Raw genomic sequence first — 20,587 nt, forward strand, 5'->3', positions numbered from 1 at the left:
ACACACACACACACACACTGCGTCCTTCAGCTACACTACTGAACACACATACACACACACACACACTGCGTCCTTCAGCTACACTACTGAACACACATACACACACACACACACTGCGTCCTTCAGCTACACTACTGAACACACATACACACACACACACTGCGTCCTTCAGCTACACTACTGAACACATACACACACACACACTGCGTCCTTCAGCTACACTACTGAACACACATACACACACACTGCGTCCTTCAGCTACACTACTGAACACACATACACACACACTGCGTCCTTCAGCTACACTACTGAACACACATACACACACACTGCGTCCTTCAGCTACACTACTGAACACACACACACACACTGCGTCCTTCAGCTACACTACTGAACACACACACACACACACACACACTGCGTCCTTCAGCTACACTACTGAACACACACACACACACACACACACACACACAGCGTCCTTCAGCTACACTACTGAACACACACACACACACACACACACACACACTGCGTCCTTCAGCTACACTACTGAACACACATACACACACACACACACACACACACACTGCGTCCTTCAGCTACACTACTGAACACACATACACACACACTGCGTCCTTCAGCTACACTACTGAACACACATACACACACACACTGCGTCCTTCAGCTACACTACTGAACACACATACACACACACACTGCGTCCTTCAGCTACACTACTGAACACACATACACACACACACTGCGTCCTTCAGCTACACTACTGAACACACACACACACACACACTGCGTCCTTCAGCTACACTACTGAACACACACACACACACACACACTGCGTCCTTCAGCTACACTACTGAACACACACACACACTGCGTCCTTCAGCTACACTACTGAACACACACACACACACACACACACACTGCGTCCTTCAGCTACACTACTGAACACACACACACACACACACACTGCGTCCTTCAGCTACACTACTGAACACACACACACACACACACACACTGCGTCCTTCAGCTACACTACTGAACACACACACACACACACACTGCGTCCTTCAGCTACACTACTGAACACACACACACACACACTGCGTCCTTCAGCTACACTACTGAACACACACACACACACACACACACACTGCGTCCTTCAGCTACACTACTGAACACACACACACACACTGCGTCCTTCAGCTACACTACTGAACACACATACACACACTGCGTCCTTCAGCTACACTACTGAACACACATACACACACACTGCGTCCTTCAGCTACACTACTGAACACACATACACACACACTGCGTCCTTCAGCTACACTACTGAACACACATACACACACACTGCGTCCTTCAGCTACACTACTGAACACACACACACACACACACACACACACACACACAGCGTCCTTCAGCTACACTACTGAACACACATACACACACACACACACACACACACAGCGTCCTTCAGCTACACTACTGAACACACATACACACACACACACACACACTGCGTCCTTCAGCTACACTACTGAACACACATACACACACACACACTGCGTCCTTCAGCTACACTACTGAACACACATACACACACACTGCGTCCTTCAGCTACACTACTGAACACACATACACACACACACACACACACACACACACACACACTGCGTCCTTCAGCTACACTACTGAACACACATACACACACACTGCGTCCTTCAGCTACACTACTGAACACACATACACACACACACACTGCGTCCTTCAGCTACACTACTGAACACACATACACACACACACTGCGTCCTTCAGCTACACTACTGAACACACATACACACACACTGCGTCCTTCAGCTACACTACTGAACACACACACACACACACACACACACACACTGCGTCCTTCAGCTACACTACTGAACACACATACACACACACACACACACTGCGTCCTTCAGCTACACTACTGAACACACATACACACACACACACACACACACACACACACACACACACTGCGTCCTTCAGCTACACTACTGAACACACATACACACACACACACACACACTGCGTCCTTCAGCTACACTACTGAACACACATACACACACTGCGTCCTTCAGCTACACTACTGAACACACATACACACACACACACACACACACACACACACACTGCGTCCTTCAGCTACACTACTGAACACACACACACACACACTGCGTCCTTCAGCTACACTACTGAACACACACACACACACACTGCGTCCTTCAGCTACACTACTGAACACACACACACACACACTGCGTCCTTCAGCTACACTACTGAACACACATACACACACACACACTGCGTCCTTCAGCTACACTACTGAACACACACACACACACAGCGTCCTTCAGCTACACTACTGAACACACATACACACACACACACTGCGTCCTTCAGCTACACTACTGAACACACACACACACACACTGCGTCCTTCAGCTACACTACTGAACACACATACACACACACACACACACACACACACACACACACACACACACTGCGTCCTTCAGCTACACTACTGAACACACACACACACACACACACTGCGTCCTTCAGCTACACTACTGAACACACATACACACACACACTGCGTCCTTCAGCTACACTACTGAACACACATACACACACACACACACTGCGTCCTTCAGCTACACTACTGAACACACATACACACACACACACTGCGTCCTTCAGCTACACTACTGAACACACATACACACACACACACTGCGTCCTTCAGCTACACTACTGAACACACACACACACTGCGTCCTTCAGCTACACTACTGAACACACATACACACACTGCGTCCTTCAGCTACACTACTGAACACACACACACACACTGCGTCCTTCAGCTACACTACTGAACACACATACACACACACACACACACACACACACACACTGCGTCCTTCAGCTACACTACTGAACACACATACACACACACACACTGCGTCCTTCAGCTACACTACTGAACACACACACACACACACTGCGTCCTTCAGCTACACTACTGAACACACATACACACACACACACACACACACACACACACACACTGCGTCCTTCAGCTACACTACTGAACACACACACACACACACACACTGCGTCCTTCAGCTACACTACTGAACACACATACACACACACACTGCGTCCTTCAGCTACACTACTGAACACACATACACACACACACACACTGCGTCCTTCAGCTACACTACTGAACACACATACACACACACACACTGCGTCCTTCAGCTACACTACTGAACACACATACACACACACACACTGCGTCCTTCAGCTACACTACTGAACACACACACACACTGCGTCCTTCAGCTACACTACTGAACACACACACACACTGCGTCCTTCAGCTACACTACTGAACACACATACACACACTGCGTCCTTCAGCTACACTACTGAACACACACACACACACTGCGTCCTTCAGCTACACTACTGAACACACATACACACACACACACACACACACACACTGCGTCCTTCAGCTACACTACTGAACACACATACACACACACACACTGCGTCCTTCAGCTACACTACTGAACACACACACACACACTGCGTCCTTCAGCTACACTACTGAACACACACACACACACACACTGCGTCCTTCAGCTACACTACTGAACACACATACACACACACACACACACTGCGTCCTTCAGCTACACTACTGAACACACATACACACACACACACACACACTGCGTCCTTCAGCTACACTACTGAACACACATACACACACACACACACACACACACTGCGTCCTTCAGCTACACTACTGAACACACACACACACACTGCGTCCTTCAGCTACACTACTGAACACACATACACACACACACACACACACACACTGCGTCCTTCAGCTACACTACTGAACACACATACACACACACACACACACACACACTGCGTCCTTCAGCTACACTACTGAACACACATACACACACACACACACACTGCGTCCTTCAGCTACACTACTGAACACACACACACACACACACACTGCGTCCTTCAGCTACACTACTGAACACACATACACACACACACTGCGTCCTTCAGCTACACTACTGAACACACACACACACACACACACACACTGCGTCCTTCAGCTACACTACTGAACACACACACACACAGGGCCGTAACTACCATTGAGGACACCGAGCTCATGTCCTCGGCATTTTTTCCCACGGTATTTTTTTTTCACTCAGAAATGTGAAATTAATATATGATGAAAATCGTTCTGACTTTGATCGGGGGAAAATTCTAAATTCAGCTTGCATCCCCCTGTTCTCATGTGTTTGTCTAAAAATAAATCCACATAATCATTTTTAAACGAAGCTGAAATATCCGACATTGGAAACATTTCATATCCGGCAGCCTCGCGATAGTCAGCTCAGCACCGCGGGATACACAAGAGCTGAGAAGTGTTCTCATCAAGGTCCGACTCCGCAGCCAGCCAGTTTGTCAATTAGTCGTGGAATCTGAAAACTGACATAAGATGAAGAAGTCTACTACACTAAAACAAACCAAACTCAGCTCTGGAAAGTCAGCAAGTGAGAGAAAAAGAAAGAGGGAAGAAGGGGAGTTCATTTTGCCAGTCACTGACAGTTATGTGCCGGAATGCTTATGATCATTAACAGTGCAATTTTAATTAGCATTTCAAGCAACAACAGTGGAAGCCACTTAGCTAGATAGGATTTTCGTTTTCCAGGCAGCACAAACTCTTTTATTCTCTCTCTCGATGTGATTTGGTGCGTTTCAGATCAGAAAAGGCTGGACAGTCGTGACCTGTTGTTTATGAAGTTATTGGTGCTGACGAGACTTGAGCTATTTTGCTAACTTACCAGACTATAGGCTAACGGGAACACAAGACACTATTGTTTTGATCATTGGTTGTATTTTCGAACGGAAATGAAAACGGGTAGCAAACTTATGTTCACATTTTATTTACAACATGATGTACCGCCTCTGACTGCTTTCTGTCAATCATGAGCAGCCCAGCCGCGTTCACAGCTCCTCCTCCAATCAGCAGCTGGAGATGAGCCTCCTCTCGGGAAGTCTTGTCCCGCCCCTCTTATTGACTCCCATCTCCAGTGAGGCTCAGTCTCCCAATGGAGCGGTTTAGTCGGTTTTGTCCAATAACCGTCTAGTATTTTGCTATTGAAAAGGGCAGATATTTTTTAAAAAGCAATTGAAGTCCATTCAGGCTCGGCTAGATTGCGTTGTCACTCTCACTCACATTCTCACTCACTCACACTCATTCTCACACTAACTCACTCACTCACTAACTCACACTCATTCTCATTCACTCACTCACTCTCATTCACTCACACTAACTCACTCACACTCACACTAACACTCTCTCATTCTCTCTCACACTCATTCTCACTCACACTCACTCACCCACACAAAATACTTTTGTGATCGTGCAGTTTTGAAATTGTTAAAATAAACATGTTCACCTACATGTTCATCTTGTTGGGCTTGTGATTTTGACTCGTTTCCAAAATGTATGAAAAGTCATCATATTAGGACTTTTTTTTTTTTGGCAAATAAGATGTATCGCAGTGTCTGACCTCGGTATTTGAAAAATCCTGGTTACGGCCCTGGCTACGTACATTAACATGAAAAAACCGCAAGCCACTACTGTTTTTTAGTTCGTCGGGGTTCGTGAATTCAATCCGCTCTGGGCCTGGATTGGGGTGAAAGTTCCCGGAGAGAAACAGGAGTAGAATAATCCACAGGGTTGCTGGTTTTGTTGACCGGGTAGCCCAGGATCCCTGCTCACGCTTAGAGGTGGGCATGGGTCGGATCTCTGTCCATCGGGGCAGCAGTCCCAGCGGGGCCTCGGTGGAGGTAGTGGATGAAGTCAGGTGGAAAGCAGTGCTTCTTGAAAGAAGCACCATAGTGCCGGAACTCGGAAAACCAATCCGGAATACCTACGTTCAGTTGCTCATCACATCGCAGAACACACTCCTCAGGTAAGCTCAGCATATAAACAAGCAGGAGTAGCAGGCCAACCGCTTTCATGATGTTGATGTTATCCAAGTTGCGCGTTTGTTAATTAGGCTTAATTATATTGCTGTTTGCCACCCACGTGCAGTGAACCGGTGCTGCAGGTGCTCTAGCCCCGCCCCTTTTCTGTTTGCTGTCCAAAGTGCCCTTTTCATACGGACTGGGTTTTTTTAATATTTGTAAAAGATAAGTTAGCCCCAACATCAATATTCTCTACAATTTGACAATAATATATGAAATTATAGATTTATAAAATAACGTTTTTCTCTGTAAATGCGGGCATCAATCCGTGACGTTCAGTGCGCCTCCGTGCAGAAAGCGCGTGCAGGCGGGTGGCAGTGGGAGACAGTGCGAGGAACGGCATGGTGGGTCACACTGAGAGTCTCCTTTCATTTCTTATCTGAACATGCAATACTGTGCAGCTTAGAACACAACAGTAAATGCGTAGGGTTGTTTATCATTTAATGAAGCCGCCGAGGCCGTTTGCTCCATCCATTTCATTAACGCGGCAGATTCGGGAACTTTAGTTTGAACGACGGCGTTAATAACATATTCTAGCAGCTTCGAAAACTTAAGGCTGAATGACGACGTCCACAACATATTCTATCAAGACTATTATGTTCTAGTAGCTTAGGTTAGTGGAGTTAAAACATAGGGAAACGTTTTCTAAATAAGTGAAAGCCTGCATTATGCAAAGATGCCAAGGAAAGAGAGGATAAAGAAGCAGAAAGAGAAGGAGCTGCGGGAGGCAGTAAAAGGCAGTGGATCTCTGTCCAGTTGGGTCAGAAAGAAAACTACAGGTCAGACTAATCTTCATTTAGTGAAGATATCCATATTGAATACAGTGTTGTCATAGACATTTTCAAGAACATGGCAAACCGAAGACTGCTGCTTTGAAGAATACTGCAGCATTTAGATGGATCTCACACACACACACACACACACACACACACACACACACACACAGAATGTTCAGTTGCAATTGAAATTTAGTTTTGAATAAAGTTAACTTGTGTGAAAAATTTGTTCCAAGTGCCCTTTTTTGAATGTTGAGCCCCTGCCCCTCCAAAGGTCTTTGCACGGCCCTGCTGTTTGCGAATGCTGCTGCGGTTTAAGTTCTGAAGTCCCAGAATATAAGTTTATCAGATCTGGTAGTGAATGGTTGAATCTGGTAGTGAATGGTTGAATCTGGTAGTGAATGGTTGAATCCCATTCAAACAGATATAAACACAGTTTAGCTACACAGACAAACGTGAAAACACCTGTTCCGCCATCTTGGTAAGAAATATGACCAAGTATATAAATGATGGTAAATAAATGACCAAGTATAATATTTTTGTCTCATTTGTTTAACTGAGTTCTCTTTATCTACTTTTAGGACTTGTGTGAAAATCTGATGATGTTTTCGGTCATATTTATGCAGAAACGTAGAAAATTCTAAAGGGTTCACAAACTTTCAAGCACCACTGTAAGCTACTGTGGATAAGGGCATCTACCAAATGCCATTAATGTAAAGTTAATGTTTTTATTTTAGTAAACTGACCATAGATGTCTTGTTTTTGGTGGAAATTTGTTCATCGATGGCCATGAATTCAGGTCCACAACAAAACCATATCAACATGGGCATGTCACTGGTACTGCAAGATCAAATTTAACACGTAATAGATATCATAAAGTGAAGATTTTTTTTTTACTGGAAAAACAGTAAAAAAAAAAAAGATATGATGTGTATTGCGATATTTGAGATATAATGAAAGAAGCGCAGTGCTCCATGAGACAAAAAAAATGCTAATATTAAAACGAACACAAGAAGGAAATAAATATCTAATATTGTCCTATATTTCCCCCATACATTGGTATTACAGTGTAAGGAAAGTCATAAGGCACTCAGAGCAGGAAAATACAGCAAGGAAAAAATGAAATCAAGTTGTTTAAATACCGGAGTGTAAATATGATCACTCAGTAAAATAATGTGAGATTTTTAGATGTGCAGTGTGTGTGTGTGTGTGTGTGTGTGTGTGTTTATATGATATTTTTATTTGCAGGACATGAATACATCACCTGATGATGATGGTCCTCCCACTGACGCTGGAGATCATACACAGGTTAATCCTGGGACTGTAAATTCATCATAACCAGTTTTAATGCAGACTTTGCTGAGTTTAGACTGACAGTGTGTGTGTTTTTTTTCTCGATGTCCTCATCAACATCTAAGAATTCTGTTACAAAACACAAGAAAGATTCTGTCAGTCAGAAGGTAAATATTAAATTTAGTCATGATGTAGTGGACATTTATTAGCTGAAGAGAAGATAAAACACAACGCTCATACTGACATGATTAAAAAGAAGAAGAAGAAGAAGAGGTTTTTAGTCTATATAAGTAAAGTATACCTGGACAGATCTAGGAAAGCAGGAGCTAAATGTTTATATTAATGTTTCTCACTGATGCTGTTCACTTTATTCCACATTCAGATCATCTCATGAGGTTTTAGATGATTTAATACAGCTTCCTGCTAATTATTATGCAGCTTCCTTTGTTAAAGTACAAAATGTCACTTTGATCTGTTTATACTGTAGTTACAGCTAATGTTAAGGAAGTTTGTTGAAAGAAATGAGTTTCTTCTCTTATTGACATTAACACCACAGGAGTAATGATGATGGAGATACAGAGATGTTCCACCACCATGCTCTGAAAGCGCAGGCAGCTTGATCAGTAAAAGCGTGTTGAGACAGTGTTCAGTGTTCCTCTAAATATCTACTGTATGTTTCATAATAACTGGATCATGGGAATTCTGCAAATATTACAACATTTATTCCTGCCTTTAAAAAAACACATTAGGATCCAACAGATAACGATGGACTAGAACCCTCAGCACCTCAGGATGTTGCAAAGGTTTATATAAAAGTGCACTGGGAAGGAGAAATACCTTCAAGGTGGAAAGCTCATCTGCAAAAAGCTCTTCAGTCCTGGTGTTCTCAGCAGTCTTCTGAATGCACTATTAATGTACTTCAACTTTCCGATGATGGACGCACTGCAGAGGTGGAGATCACGCCATCAACTGGTGAGAAACTGCCTTTATTTTGTTGCAGTTCTGGAAACTGAATAGGATTTATCAGTGTTACGGTAAAAATAAACAACAACATGAGCAAATTTGTCATTTTGTTTTTATTTTATACTTAAAATGTATTTTCCACATTTCTTAACAGCTTTACAGGGAATAAAAACTGCAACTTTAACATTCAAGCAGTTTCCCAATAAAACTGCCACAGTAGACTTTCTGGAAGATGCACCAAAGTCTGTGGATAAAGTTTCCAGGCCGAAGGTAAATCTCTGTTCATATTTTCCTTTCCTAAATCATTAAACTGGGAAAAAAGCAAATTTTCTTTTTTTCATTTGTCAAAAGGTGAAGGCGGGGTGAATGTCGACGAATAATAACTGAGACGAAGTCAAGGTTATTATTCACTGATATTCACTGAGCCTGAGGCGGATAATTGTTTTAGTATAAATGCGCAGTTGATTATTTTTAAAAAATAATTTATTTCAGACTTCAAAATCTTCGTGTAAATGTAATAACTTTGCGCCGCAGGCTTGTGTCACTTCTCTACGCTGAGTCACATAAAATACTTTGTTTTGAAATCAGTCAAATAAATCCCAACCCCACCTCCCTTTCAATAGTTTTAGACCAAACTTCAGAGCATCGTTAGTGTTTTTAGGAACAGCATTTTCTTTTATCATCTGTAATTCTTCCTCACTTACAGTGACGAAGTGATTAGCTGCCATTTTACCGAGTTGCTCGAGGTGATTATCGAGAAATAGTCCGAATCTCTTGACCAATCAGCATGCAATTTCCTATAATCACCTGTGCATTCATAATAATAATAGTAATAATAATAATAATAATGGAGGGAAAATGACAGATCATCAAGGTAACTGTCCAAAACAGGTTGTAGATGAACACAAACTCATACAAAAATGCCAGTGACTTTGTGGAAGAGCGCCCTCTGATGGCCACGTGCACAACATACTGCCGTGTAATGGTTTTGTGGTCATTTTTTGTTTCATTCAGATTTTTAAAAACTGTTCTGTATGACACGATAAGATTGGTATCAGTCCAAACAAACCATTTTCACACCTCTAATCCTAGAAATTTAAACATTAAAATGTAAAAGCTATAATTTGGCTCTCAATAAAGTTGATAAATGTGTATTTCCATATTTTTTAGATGAACACACCTGATGCAGACACGACTTATCCAGAAACAACTCCATCTCAGCTCAAGAAGGATGCTGAAGCTGCTTCTAATGATGCAGGACACACTGAGATGTCCAGAGCTTCTCATGATCTTACTGTCCCTCTCTTTTTGTACTGGTACCTGAACCAAGCTTACAGGAAGGAAGTGGAACAAATTGAGAAGAAGTTTGGAGTTAAAATAAATGCAGAAAGTCATGTTTCAATCTCTGCTGAGAAAACGAATGAGAAGAGCGAGAGTGATCCTGTCAGTAGAGCTACAAAGGAGTTTTCTGATCTTGTACAGAATATTAATGAGACTCTCAAATCTGTTCATGTCCCTCAAAAACACATGGAGTCTGATATTATGAAAGAGACACTGCGTAATATTCCAAATGAACAGCACAAGCTCGTGCTAAGTCTGTCAGCAAATAACTACCTGCTGTTTGGGCCAAAAGAAAAAACATCAGTGGTTGCAAAGAGGTTACATTTGGATCAAGGTGTTTCAACATCATTTATCCCCAGCAAGTCACATAACACTGAGAGTGACATCAGGGAGACTTCAATGCAGGCCGCTCAGAACCTGGACATGGACATCAAGGACACTCAAGCTCCAGTTGAGATGGATGAGGCACACTGGCGTCTGATGAAGGTTGTGTTTCAGAAACAGATTACTGAGATTGAAGATAAATATGGAGTTCGGATTGATGGTGAACCTGTCCAAGGACTGATTAAGGTGTCGGCGCAGTCCAGAGGAACTCAGCAGGTCAATCTTGAAGCTCACGCTCTCAGTGCCTTAACTCGTCTCTACCAAAAGCTAGTCACATCAGCAGTCACCTGTGAACTTGAAAATCCTTCCGACACTGAAAGAGTGTCCCGGGCATTTGAAATAATTTGCCCTGTCCACGCCCATGTTGGTGGAGGAGAAAGTAACGGAAGCTGGAAACTTTTTGGACTGCCAAAGCATCTCATTCCTGCTATAGATGCTATTGAGAAGATTATTGGACATCCTGTATTTGATGAGAAGACGAAGCAAATGTTTGGATATCCATGGGATTTTCCACAGGCAAGTGGGTTTCAGAGAGGACAAATGAGGCTGGATGTGAAGAGAGGGTCACATGGTCCTGACTTCAGAAATGGACCAGAGAAGAAGTCTGATTTTAACCAAGATTTCCCAAATAAAGCAAAAGAAAACGGTAAAGAAAATGAAAGTGAAGAAGATAAATGTCCGATTTGCTTGGATACGTTTACTCAAAAGACAAAACTGGACTGTGGTCATGAGTTCTGTGAGGAGTGTCTGGAACAGTCAATCCGGAGCAGAGGAAAAATTTGCGCTTTGTGTCAGAAAGTCTTTGGGATATTAAAAGGAAACCAGCCGGATGGAAAAATGGATGTCAGACATTCCAGGTACCCAGAGCTCCCTGGATTTCCTCACTGTGGCACGATCACCATTTCTTACGACATACCCAGTGGCATTCAGACAGTAAGAGAACATTCTTTATTTTTCTTAATGATTATCTGACACCTCAACTCTAGCAAACTGTGATTAATTATCAGAATAAAGACTATTAGATCTGACATATTTAGATTTAAAAATCAATAAATGTTCATCTGTCATTTGTTTGCTGTTTAAATGAAAAAGGAAAATGTGCCAGATTATAGAATTTTCTGGATAAGCTTCTGATTTTACAGTGATATTAATTTAACCACTGATCAAGCAGGCAGATAGCAAGCCATGGGCCAGATATGCCCCTTATGCTCCCCCAGCACACACACACACACACACACACACACACACACACACACACACACACACACACACACACACACCTCTACCAAACCAAGAATTTTTTAATCTTTGGGGTCCCTCAAAATGAAATCAACTGGTAACGGTGAATAAATTGGGACTCGACAGCCATTTTGAACACAAGTTGCACACTACGGTCAAAAATGTTAAATTTCCGGTATATGACAAGAAACAGAGGTAAGTACTGAAAGAAAATCTTCTTTTGCACTGTTCATCAATATTAATCTTCAGAACCACTGTCGCTTTCATATCCATCACGTTCACTTCCAGGCACAAATGAAAAGTCTGTATCTGAATCGTGATCACTGTCTGTGGAGTCAGACGTAACGTGAGTGACGCTGGCGAGCTCTCACGGCCAGACGTCTCCTTCATACCAGAGAGGATGCAGCTTTCCATCGTGTTCCTCCCAACCATGACCTTGGCTCACACTGGGACTCACAGGTTGAGGAAAGTGTGCGCTTTTCCAGATTCCAATTTGCAGGTTCACCCTCTGAATGTGTTGGATATGGGACGTCCTGCAGGGTGGGAGATTCGCCATTCTGACATAATCAGAAGGAATGAAGCCATTTGATGTGTGACACTGATGGAAATGTAACATTTTTGACCGTAGCATGAAACTTGTGTTCAAAATGGCTATCGAGTCCCAAATTATTCACCATTACCAGTTGATTTCATATTCAGGGGCATATACGGCATATATGGCCCATGGCCTACAGCAACCTGCACTTGGGTTGATAAAGTAATAGAACAGAGTGTATATTAGTGACAGGATTTCCTCATGGACAAATGGAAAGGGAAAGTCAGTAACGGCACTAATTTTAATGAAACCTGTGTGTCCTTAGTACGACAGTTATACAACTGCAGGTGTTCTACTGCTTACATTATCATTAGCTTCTCTCCATGTTACAGCTCTAATCCCATTTTCTACAACTTTATTATTCAGAATGAACATCCAAACCCTGGAGAACATTACTCTGGGACTTCTCGCACTGCGTACTTACCGAACAATGCTGAAGGAAACCATGTGCTCTCACTGCTGAGAAGGGCTTTTAAGCAGAAACTCATTTTCACTGTCGGAGTCTCCAGAACAACTGGAGCAGACAATATGGTCATCTGGAATGATATTCATCACAAGACGAATACACACGGTGGACCTCAAAGGTAAGCAGAGTGACTGCTAAATAAATTCTATAAATATTGAGTCACTGTGTCGTACCGTACATCACACACACTTAAGCACACACACCAGAATATTAAAGGTAACATGAATTTCTTCTTTCCACAGTTACGGCTATCCAGACCCTGACTACTTAAAACGGGTGAAGGAAGAGCTGAAGGCCAAAGGCATCGAGTAAAGATGAAAAATGCAGAATTCTGAAGTCATAATTTACATAAAGCTTTAATACTTTAAAAATTAAAAACAAACAAAAAAATCAATACAAATATAACTGTATCTGGTGTCATAAAGAAAAGTATATGAAAATGCTTAAATTAAAGTTACTTTTAACAGGGCATAACCAGCATAATGCAGATTATTATTCAGGTGATGAATTGTTATCGTTAATATTTTTGTTTGATGGATTTCTTTTCCTTTGAATTCAGTTTTCTGTGTCTTCTGTTTTTACTGCATCGTAGAAAAGTTAATGCAGCTTATTTTAAATAATTTGCTTTTGTTTAGTAGTTTCAGATTGCCTGTGATATTACATGCTGGACTGGTGGATTCTCAAAAATAAATTAAAATACAAGTAGATCATATAAATTATGAAAACATCTCAAATTTTGATTAATGACTTATTTTCCCATAGCCCCCCCCCCAAAAAAAAAAGAGAAACCGGCAATGGCAGAAAATGTCCATGATACAAAATAAATAACGTAACCATAAGTCAGTAATGATTTATAAATCACACTGTTATCTTTCATCCAGAGGAGGATGGGTTTCCTTACAGTCTGTTTCCTCTTAAGGTTTCTGCCTCATGTCTTCCCGGAGAGTTTTTCTCTCAACACTGCTGTATCTGTCCATATTAACACCGCACAAATAAATACAAATAAAAGTGACTTGATTTAAACCCATGTGATTGTTCAGAGTCTGAGAGATGTGAAGGGCGGAGTCAGTGGAAGAGTCAGAGATGTAAAAGGGAGGAGGATGATTTGAGACTTGGGGGGATTCCAGAAGGTGAGAAGAATCCCAGAGTTTTGCAGTAAACTGAGATCTTGTACTCGGTCTTTACTGTGCCACAATCATGTGTTTTGAATCCATGTAAAGATTAATGAGGTATTATCCATCCATCCATTATCTGTAGCCACTTTATCCTGTTCTACAGGGTCGCAGGCAAGCTGGAGCCTATCCCAGCTGACTACGGGCGAAAGGCGGGGTACACCCTGGACAAGTCGCCAGGTCATCACAGGGCTGACACATAGACACAGACAACCATTCACACTCACATTCACACCTACGCTCAATTTAGAGTCACCAGTTAACCTAACCTGCATGTCTTTGGACTGTGGGGGAAACCGGAGCACCCGGAGGAAACCCACACGGACACGGGGAGAACATGCAAACTCCGCACAGAAAGGCCCTCGCCGGCCACGGGGCTCGAACCCAGGACCTTCTTGCTGTGAGGCGACAGCGCTAACCACTACACCACCGTGCTGACCTTAATGAAATATTATAAAAATATAAATTACTATTATTACAAATAAATTAGACATTTTAAAATAACATATTTAAAATTGTCTTACATATATTTTGAAACTTTTTTAATAAAATAATTTCAATCATCTTTAAAATCAAATGAAAGTAAAATGCCAAAATATTAAAATATGGAAATTATTCAAATACAGTATTCCAGTACTATTCATTTTCACTAATATAAAAAATAAATAAGAACTATGAGATAGTAAGCTGCCCTATGACCCATTACAGTTTATATTTTCAAATATAAGTTTACTTTTAAAAAGAATAAAGAATATTTTTTTCTTGGACTGGCAGCTCATCCAGAGTGAACTCTCCAGGTTTCTCCCAGTGTTCCTGAAACCCTGACCACAGTGAAGAGGTTACTGAAGATCAAGGTCAGAATAAACAAAAATTGATACTATAAATATATGTTCATAAAAGAATATTACAGATTAATAACAGAAAAATGGAACTGGAACTGAATAAATATCACTCAGTGACCTGGAAGGAACATTTGGTAGGATTTTTACCTCAAAATATCAGCTTCAAAATCATTTTGCTGGTGCACTGACTGGTAACAGGGAGAATGGCTCGTCCCGAGTCTGTGCCCAGTTTGCCAGTTATAGCACTGCATAACTCTGGTGGTGTGTCCCTGAGACCGCTCATAAAAACTGCGTAATGCTTTATGGCACTGTGAGACCTGCTTATGTTACACTTATAAGAATGACGCTGTGGCTGATCCTTTGTGTAGTCTATTGAATTTTATTCCTGAAGGAACAGTAACAAAAACACACATCAGTCCTGAGTGTCTGTGCTGCTCTGCGTTACTCGGACTGTCTGACGTCTCTGCGTTACTCGGACTGTCTGACGTCTCTGCGTTACTCGGACTGTCTGACGTCTCTGCGTTACTCGGACTGTCTGACGTCTCTGCGTTACTCGGACTGTCTGACGTCTCTGCGTTACTCGGACTGTCTGACGTCTCTGCGTTACGCGGACTGTCTGACGTCTCTGCGTTACTCGGACTGTCTGATGTCTCTGCGTTACGCGGACTGTCTGACGTCTCTGCGTTACTCGGACTGTCTGACGTCTCTGCGTTACTCGGACTGTCTGATGTCTCTGCGTTACTCGGACTGTCTGACGTCTCTGCGTTACTCGGACTGTCTGATGTCTCTGCGTTACTCGGACTGTCTGACGTCTCTGCGTTACTCGGACTGTCTGACGTCTCTGCGTTACTCGGACTGTCTGATGTCTCTGCGTTACGCGGACTGTCTGACGTCTCTGCGTTACGCGGACTGTCTGACGTCTCTGCATTACTCGGACTGTCTGACGTCTCTGCGTTACTCGGACTGTCTGACGTCTCTGCGTTACGCGGACTGTCTGACGTCTCTGCGTTACTCGGACTGTCTGACGTCTCTGCGTTACTCGGACTGTCTGACGTCTCTGCGTTACTCGGACTGTCTGACGTCTCTGCGTTACTCGGACTGTCTGACGTCTCTGCGTTACGCGGACTGTCTGACGTCTCTGCGTTACTCGTACTGTCTGACGTCTCTGCGTTACTCGTACTGTCTGACGTCTCTGCGTTACGCGGACTGTCTGACGTCTCTGCGTTACTTGGACTGTCTGACGTCTCACTCTGTTCGTGACTGGCTTATTTCAAAACACATATTACAAATTAAACAAATCAAAAACATTCAAATTACAGTCATGTAATCATGTAATGAACTCCTTTTTATCTTACTATTGTTAAATCATCAGTATTTATTATTTGTTCTACTCAGTGTTCACCAAAAACAAGAATAAACTTTAATACTGAAATCATGCCCTTCATATAAACTCTTATTTTGAAATGTAACAGGAAAACCCGTGTTAAATACAGGCTAGCTTTTGCACTCTTATTCTGAAAAAGCCACAGAAAGCCGCGCACTGTCTCCTCCACTACACCCGCAATAAACCCCGCCTTTATTAGGGCCCGGGCAGCGTTCGGGGCGGAGACTCTGCTGTTTTTCGAAGGATTATTATTATTATTATTATTATTATTCTGTCGCGCTTGGCCTTATTTGAAGCGGCCCCCATGCACGGAAACTCATGAAATTTGATACACACATCAGCCCTTGTCACCGCTTCTCAGCCACAGATGTTTAGCCCGGGCGTGGCCCAGGGACTTCATAGCGCTTCCTATGCATTAGCCACGCCCAACAGGAAGTGAGGTAATTGGGCTTGTATGCGTTTGCGAGAAACTGCGAGGGTTCCTGACTGACAGGCTGGAACAGGATTCGGATTCTCTTTAGCCGTTATGGCATCTTTATTAACGATCTTACACTTCCTCTAGTCGCGGTGGGCGGAACTCCGAACTCTTCATCTCTTTACAAACATAACACTCCTGGGGGCGTGGCCTAAACAAAATGCGGTGTCACAGCCTGAGTCTCTGCTTGTGCCCAGGGCCCTGTACTGCGAAGCGGGTTTTCTGGCTTACCAGGGTAACTTCGAGAGTAACTTGATCACGTGCAGCGTAACTTCCCGATTAACCCATACTACGAAAGTTGGCTATGTTCAAACCGAGGTCTGCTGCCATGGCAACTTGCGCTGCATCTCAAACCTGCTCGTCTCAGGTTATGTTCTTGGTTAACCCGAGGTTTCCGATTAACCACACCCTTTTTAAACACCACCTCTCCACCAGCATTTCCTCTAGAGACAATGCCAGCGTACCTGGATGACCCGTGCGATATCGGAGCGCAGATTAGAGATGGGATTTATGGCTCTTTGATGGGATCCGCATCTTTGTGATCCGTTCTTTGAAAAGAGCCGTTCAAAAGACTGGCTCATTCGGCTCTTTTTAAATATTTATTCAGTTTTAAGAAGACAGCGTCTAAAGAAGCCAGATCCCTCTGCTTAGACAGTGACATCAATATTTCTGGACATACCTTTTATATAAAGCAACCTAGACTTACATTATTGTAACCCCTAAACGCTCATAAATAACCATTAAAAAACAATGAGGGCTTCAATGAATGTCCATGCAGAACGGCTTTTCTGTAAAAAAAAAAAAAAAAAAAACACTCAAGAGCATAGTTACCAAGAACGCAAGAATATTTTATAGAAAAACACTTGTTTTACAAAAATATTTAAGTCTGAGATACAAAATAGATACAACTACAATAAATATAACACAAGAACTAGTTATCACACAAGAACATTTTAATAGAAAAAAACAAACTTTCTATATTAAAAATATTGAAATTGTAACAAAAATAGATACAACTAAACAGTCAGATAAATAGATAAAGTTATAACAAGAACACAAGATTATTTTAATAGGAAAAAACAAACTATTAATGCAAAAATATTATTATTAGAAAAATATATACAAACAGATAAATAAATAAAATACACAAAAATAGAACAAACAAAATGATGATAGAATAAATTAAATGAACGTCCGTGCAAAGTAGTTTTCCTACAATATTATCATTAATATCACACAACAACATTATAAACTATATACAAAACAATTTGAACTATTAGGCAAACAGATAAAACTTGAATAAATAAAAGGCAAATGAATGCTTGCTTGCACGCGCACACACACACACACACACACACACACACACACCCCATTATGAATGATGTTTTTATATTTCATTTTCACCTGTTGCCAGGTGCGTTTGGCACTGCTGTTGCCTCTGAAATGTCCACAGGACCGACACCAACTTAGTCAAAGGGACTGAACAGTCAGTCATCCTAATTCATGTGACTCTGTGCACAGATCAGCTTAAGTAGGCGACTCCATGAATTTACCATGCCAAATTTTATTCAGGATTTTTCGGACATTAAACAAGCTATATATGACTGGGGCCACGTCGAAGGACCATTTTCTGTGACTTGTGATTGATCATGAAGCTTCTCTCATCCTATACTTCTGTTCTGGAACATGTAGAAGGGAGAATGTACTTGCGCATTTACCCGATCGGCAATTCGTTGCCAACATGCTTGCCGCTCCTTATTGGCAGCCGCTGTGTTAGATTTTGCTCTTAATGTTGTTTTGAACTCCTCGTAGCTTTGCATTATGACAGCGCATTCTTCCTCCGTGAAGTGCGGCGACCGTGCCATTGTGAACAGCGGGGATTTGCGCTGATAACCTCCCCTTTAACGTGAACGCGCATTAACCCTGATTAGGTTAAACCAGGTTCAACAAATCAACTTCATAACTGGCGTCGTAGTTCCGTTTAACCCCAAACAAGATAACCAGGTTTTGTCAACCCCGGTTTAGCGGGGGAACCCTGGGTTACTTCTGGGTAGGTTAAGCTCCGTTCGTAGTACAGGGCCCTGGAAGCCACTGCGGGGAAACAAAACACTACACCGCGTTACAGTCGCACAGTGTAACAGCGGAGCGCGTTACAGAAAATAATCTCTCTTAATTATTAGGGCCCACTCTCTCAAGTACGCACTCACATGCACACACAACATCTATGAGCACACGCTCTCTCTTTCACACACTCTCTCTCTCTCTCTCTCTCTCTCACACACACACACACACACACACCAGGGCTTTACATTAACTTTTTTGCTCACCGGCCACTGTGGCTAGTGGTTTCCCCGAGTCACTAGCCATTCAGCCTTTTCACTAGCCACAATTTTGTTGCCAGGAAATCGAAGTTTTTTCTTCACCATGATACGTTAAAGTTCGGAAGATCTAGGTTTAATTATGAACGGCAGCGTATAATGTATCTCTACAGTAGCACTCAGGTACTCAGTGCTGTTAAGGTCGCTCCCTATATGAAAACATGCAACCAGTTCAGACAAAAATATAAACAGAGTATTCTGTTTATTGAACTCAAATTCAAGCCCCTTACAATATGAAATATCGTATATGAAAAATAATTCAGTACAACTGAACTGATTCTAATATTAAAAGTCCAATTCAAAACATTTACCACTGAAAAACATTTGATGTTTCAATATGCAAGTATTCTGTGTATTATCAAGTATTATTATGTATTTTATGTATTATCTATTAATAGTGTGTGTGTGTGTGTGAGAGAGAACGTGTAGAGAGAGACGTTAAATGTCCTCATTACATTCATCATTAGATGAGTCTGAATGGTCCATGAAAAATGGTCTTCGTGACCTGAGGCTTCCAGCAGGCCGTAAGTTGATAGCTGGGGCGGATCAACTTCACAATCGTGTGAACGTTTCTAAACAGCAGCTCCATCCTCTCCAGCTCAGCCGACTTCATGACAGCCAGGGACTGAAAGCAATGCTGTCCTGTAGTGAACCAGCCGTCTTCGCCTGTTTTGATGTTATAGTACCGATGTGTGCTTTTGACTTTTCGTGGTCCTTTATAGTTTTGAGTTTAAAATTGCTGGTGCCCGTCTTTGCCAGACTTTCTACAGTCTTCGCAGTACAGGGTATTTTCGGTTTTGCTATGAACTAGCCAATCTCACCTGAACTTCCATTTGTCATTGAACTGTCTTATCTTCCTATTAGCGTCTTGTTCGTCTCCATGGTCGCAGCCAGCTCTGGGGCCCCCGCTGTCCAGACCTCAGTCATTTTTAAGAGCTGAAAATACATTTGTACACTAAATATTCAACTGGATAAAAAAATAAAGAATAACATTAAAACGTCTCCATAAAAAGTGCATTATTAATGATGTTAAACGTTGATTCTGTCTTCTGTGTGTGTTTGGTGCGGCTCTGAGACCAAGAACACAAAAGCAAATGAGCGTACAACTCTGTGGAGGAACGCAGTGCAG

The 20,587-nt window shown here is 42.3% G+C and overlaps 1 protein-coding gene across 6 annotated transcripts in view; it reads left to right on the forward strand.

Moving 5' to 3' along the window:
• LOC132874488 (E3 ubiquitin-protein ligase DTX3L-like) overlaps nucleotides 1-14,234 on the forward strand; it is a 41,016-nt gene extending 26,782 nt beyond the window's left edge. For 5 of the 6 annotated variants that reach the window (XM_060910706.1, XM_060910707.1, XM_060910709.1 and 2 more), the window contains 7 exons: nucleotides 8,175-8,234; nucleotides 8,345-8,386; nucleotides 8,969-9,191; nucleotides 9,337-9,452; nucleotides 10,353-11,840; nucleotides 13,108-13,325; nucleotides 13,450-14,234. In XM_060910706.1, the coding sequence (XP_060766689.1) occupies nucleotides 8,175-8,234; nucleotides 8,345-8,386; nucleotides 8,969-9,191; nucleotides 9,337-9,452; nucleotides 10,353-11,840; nucleotides 13,108-13,325; nucleotides 13,450-13,519 (2,217 nt within the window). In that variant the 3' untranslated portion in view covers nucleotides 13,520-14,234. The remainder of the gene's footprint in view (nucleotides 1-8,174; nucleotides 8,235-8,344; nucleotides 8,387-8,968; nucleotides 9,192-9,336; nucleotides 9,453-10,352; nucleotides 11,841-13,107; nucleotides 13,326-13,449) is intronic. The other variant, XM_060910708.1, reaches the window with a different exon arrangement.
• Nucleotides 14,235-20,587: the final 6,353 nt, after the last annotated feature.

This window comes from Neoarius graeffei, chromosome 26 (genome assembly GCF_027579695.1).
Source record: "Neoarius graeffei isolate fNeoGra1 chromosome 26, fNeoGra1.pri, whole genome shotgun sequence".
Classification (NCBI taxonomy): Eukaryota; Metazoa; Chordata; class Actinopteri; order Siluriformes; family Ariidae; genus Neoarius; species Neoarius graeffei.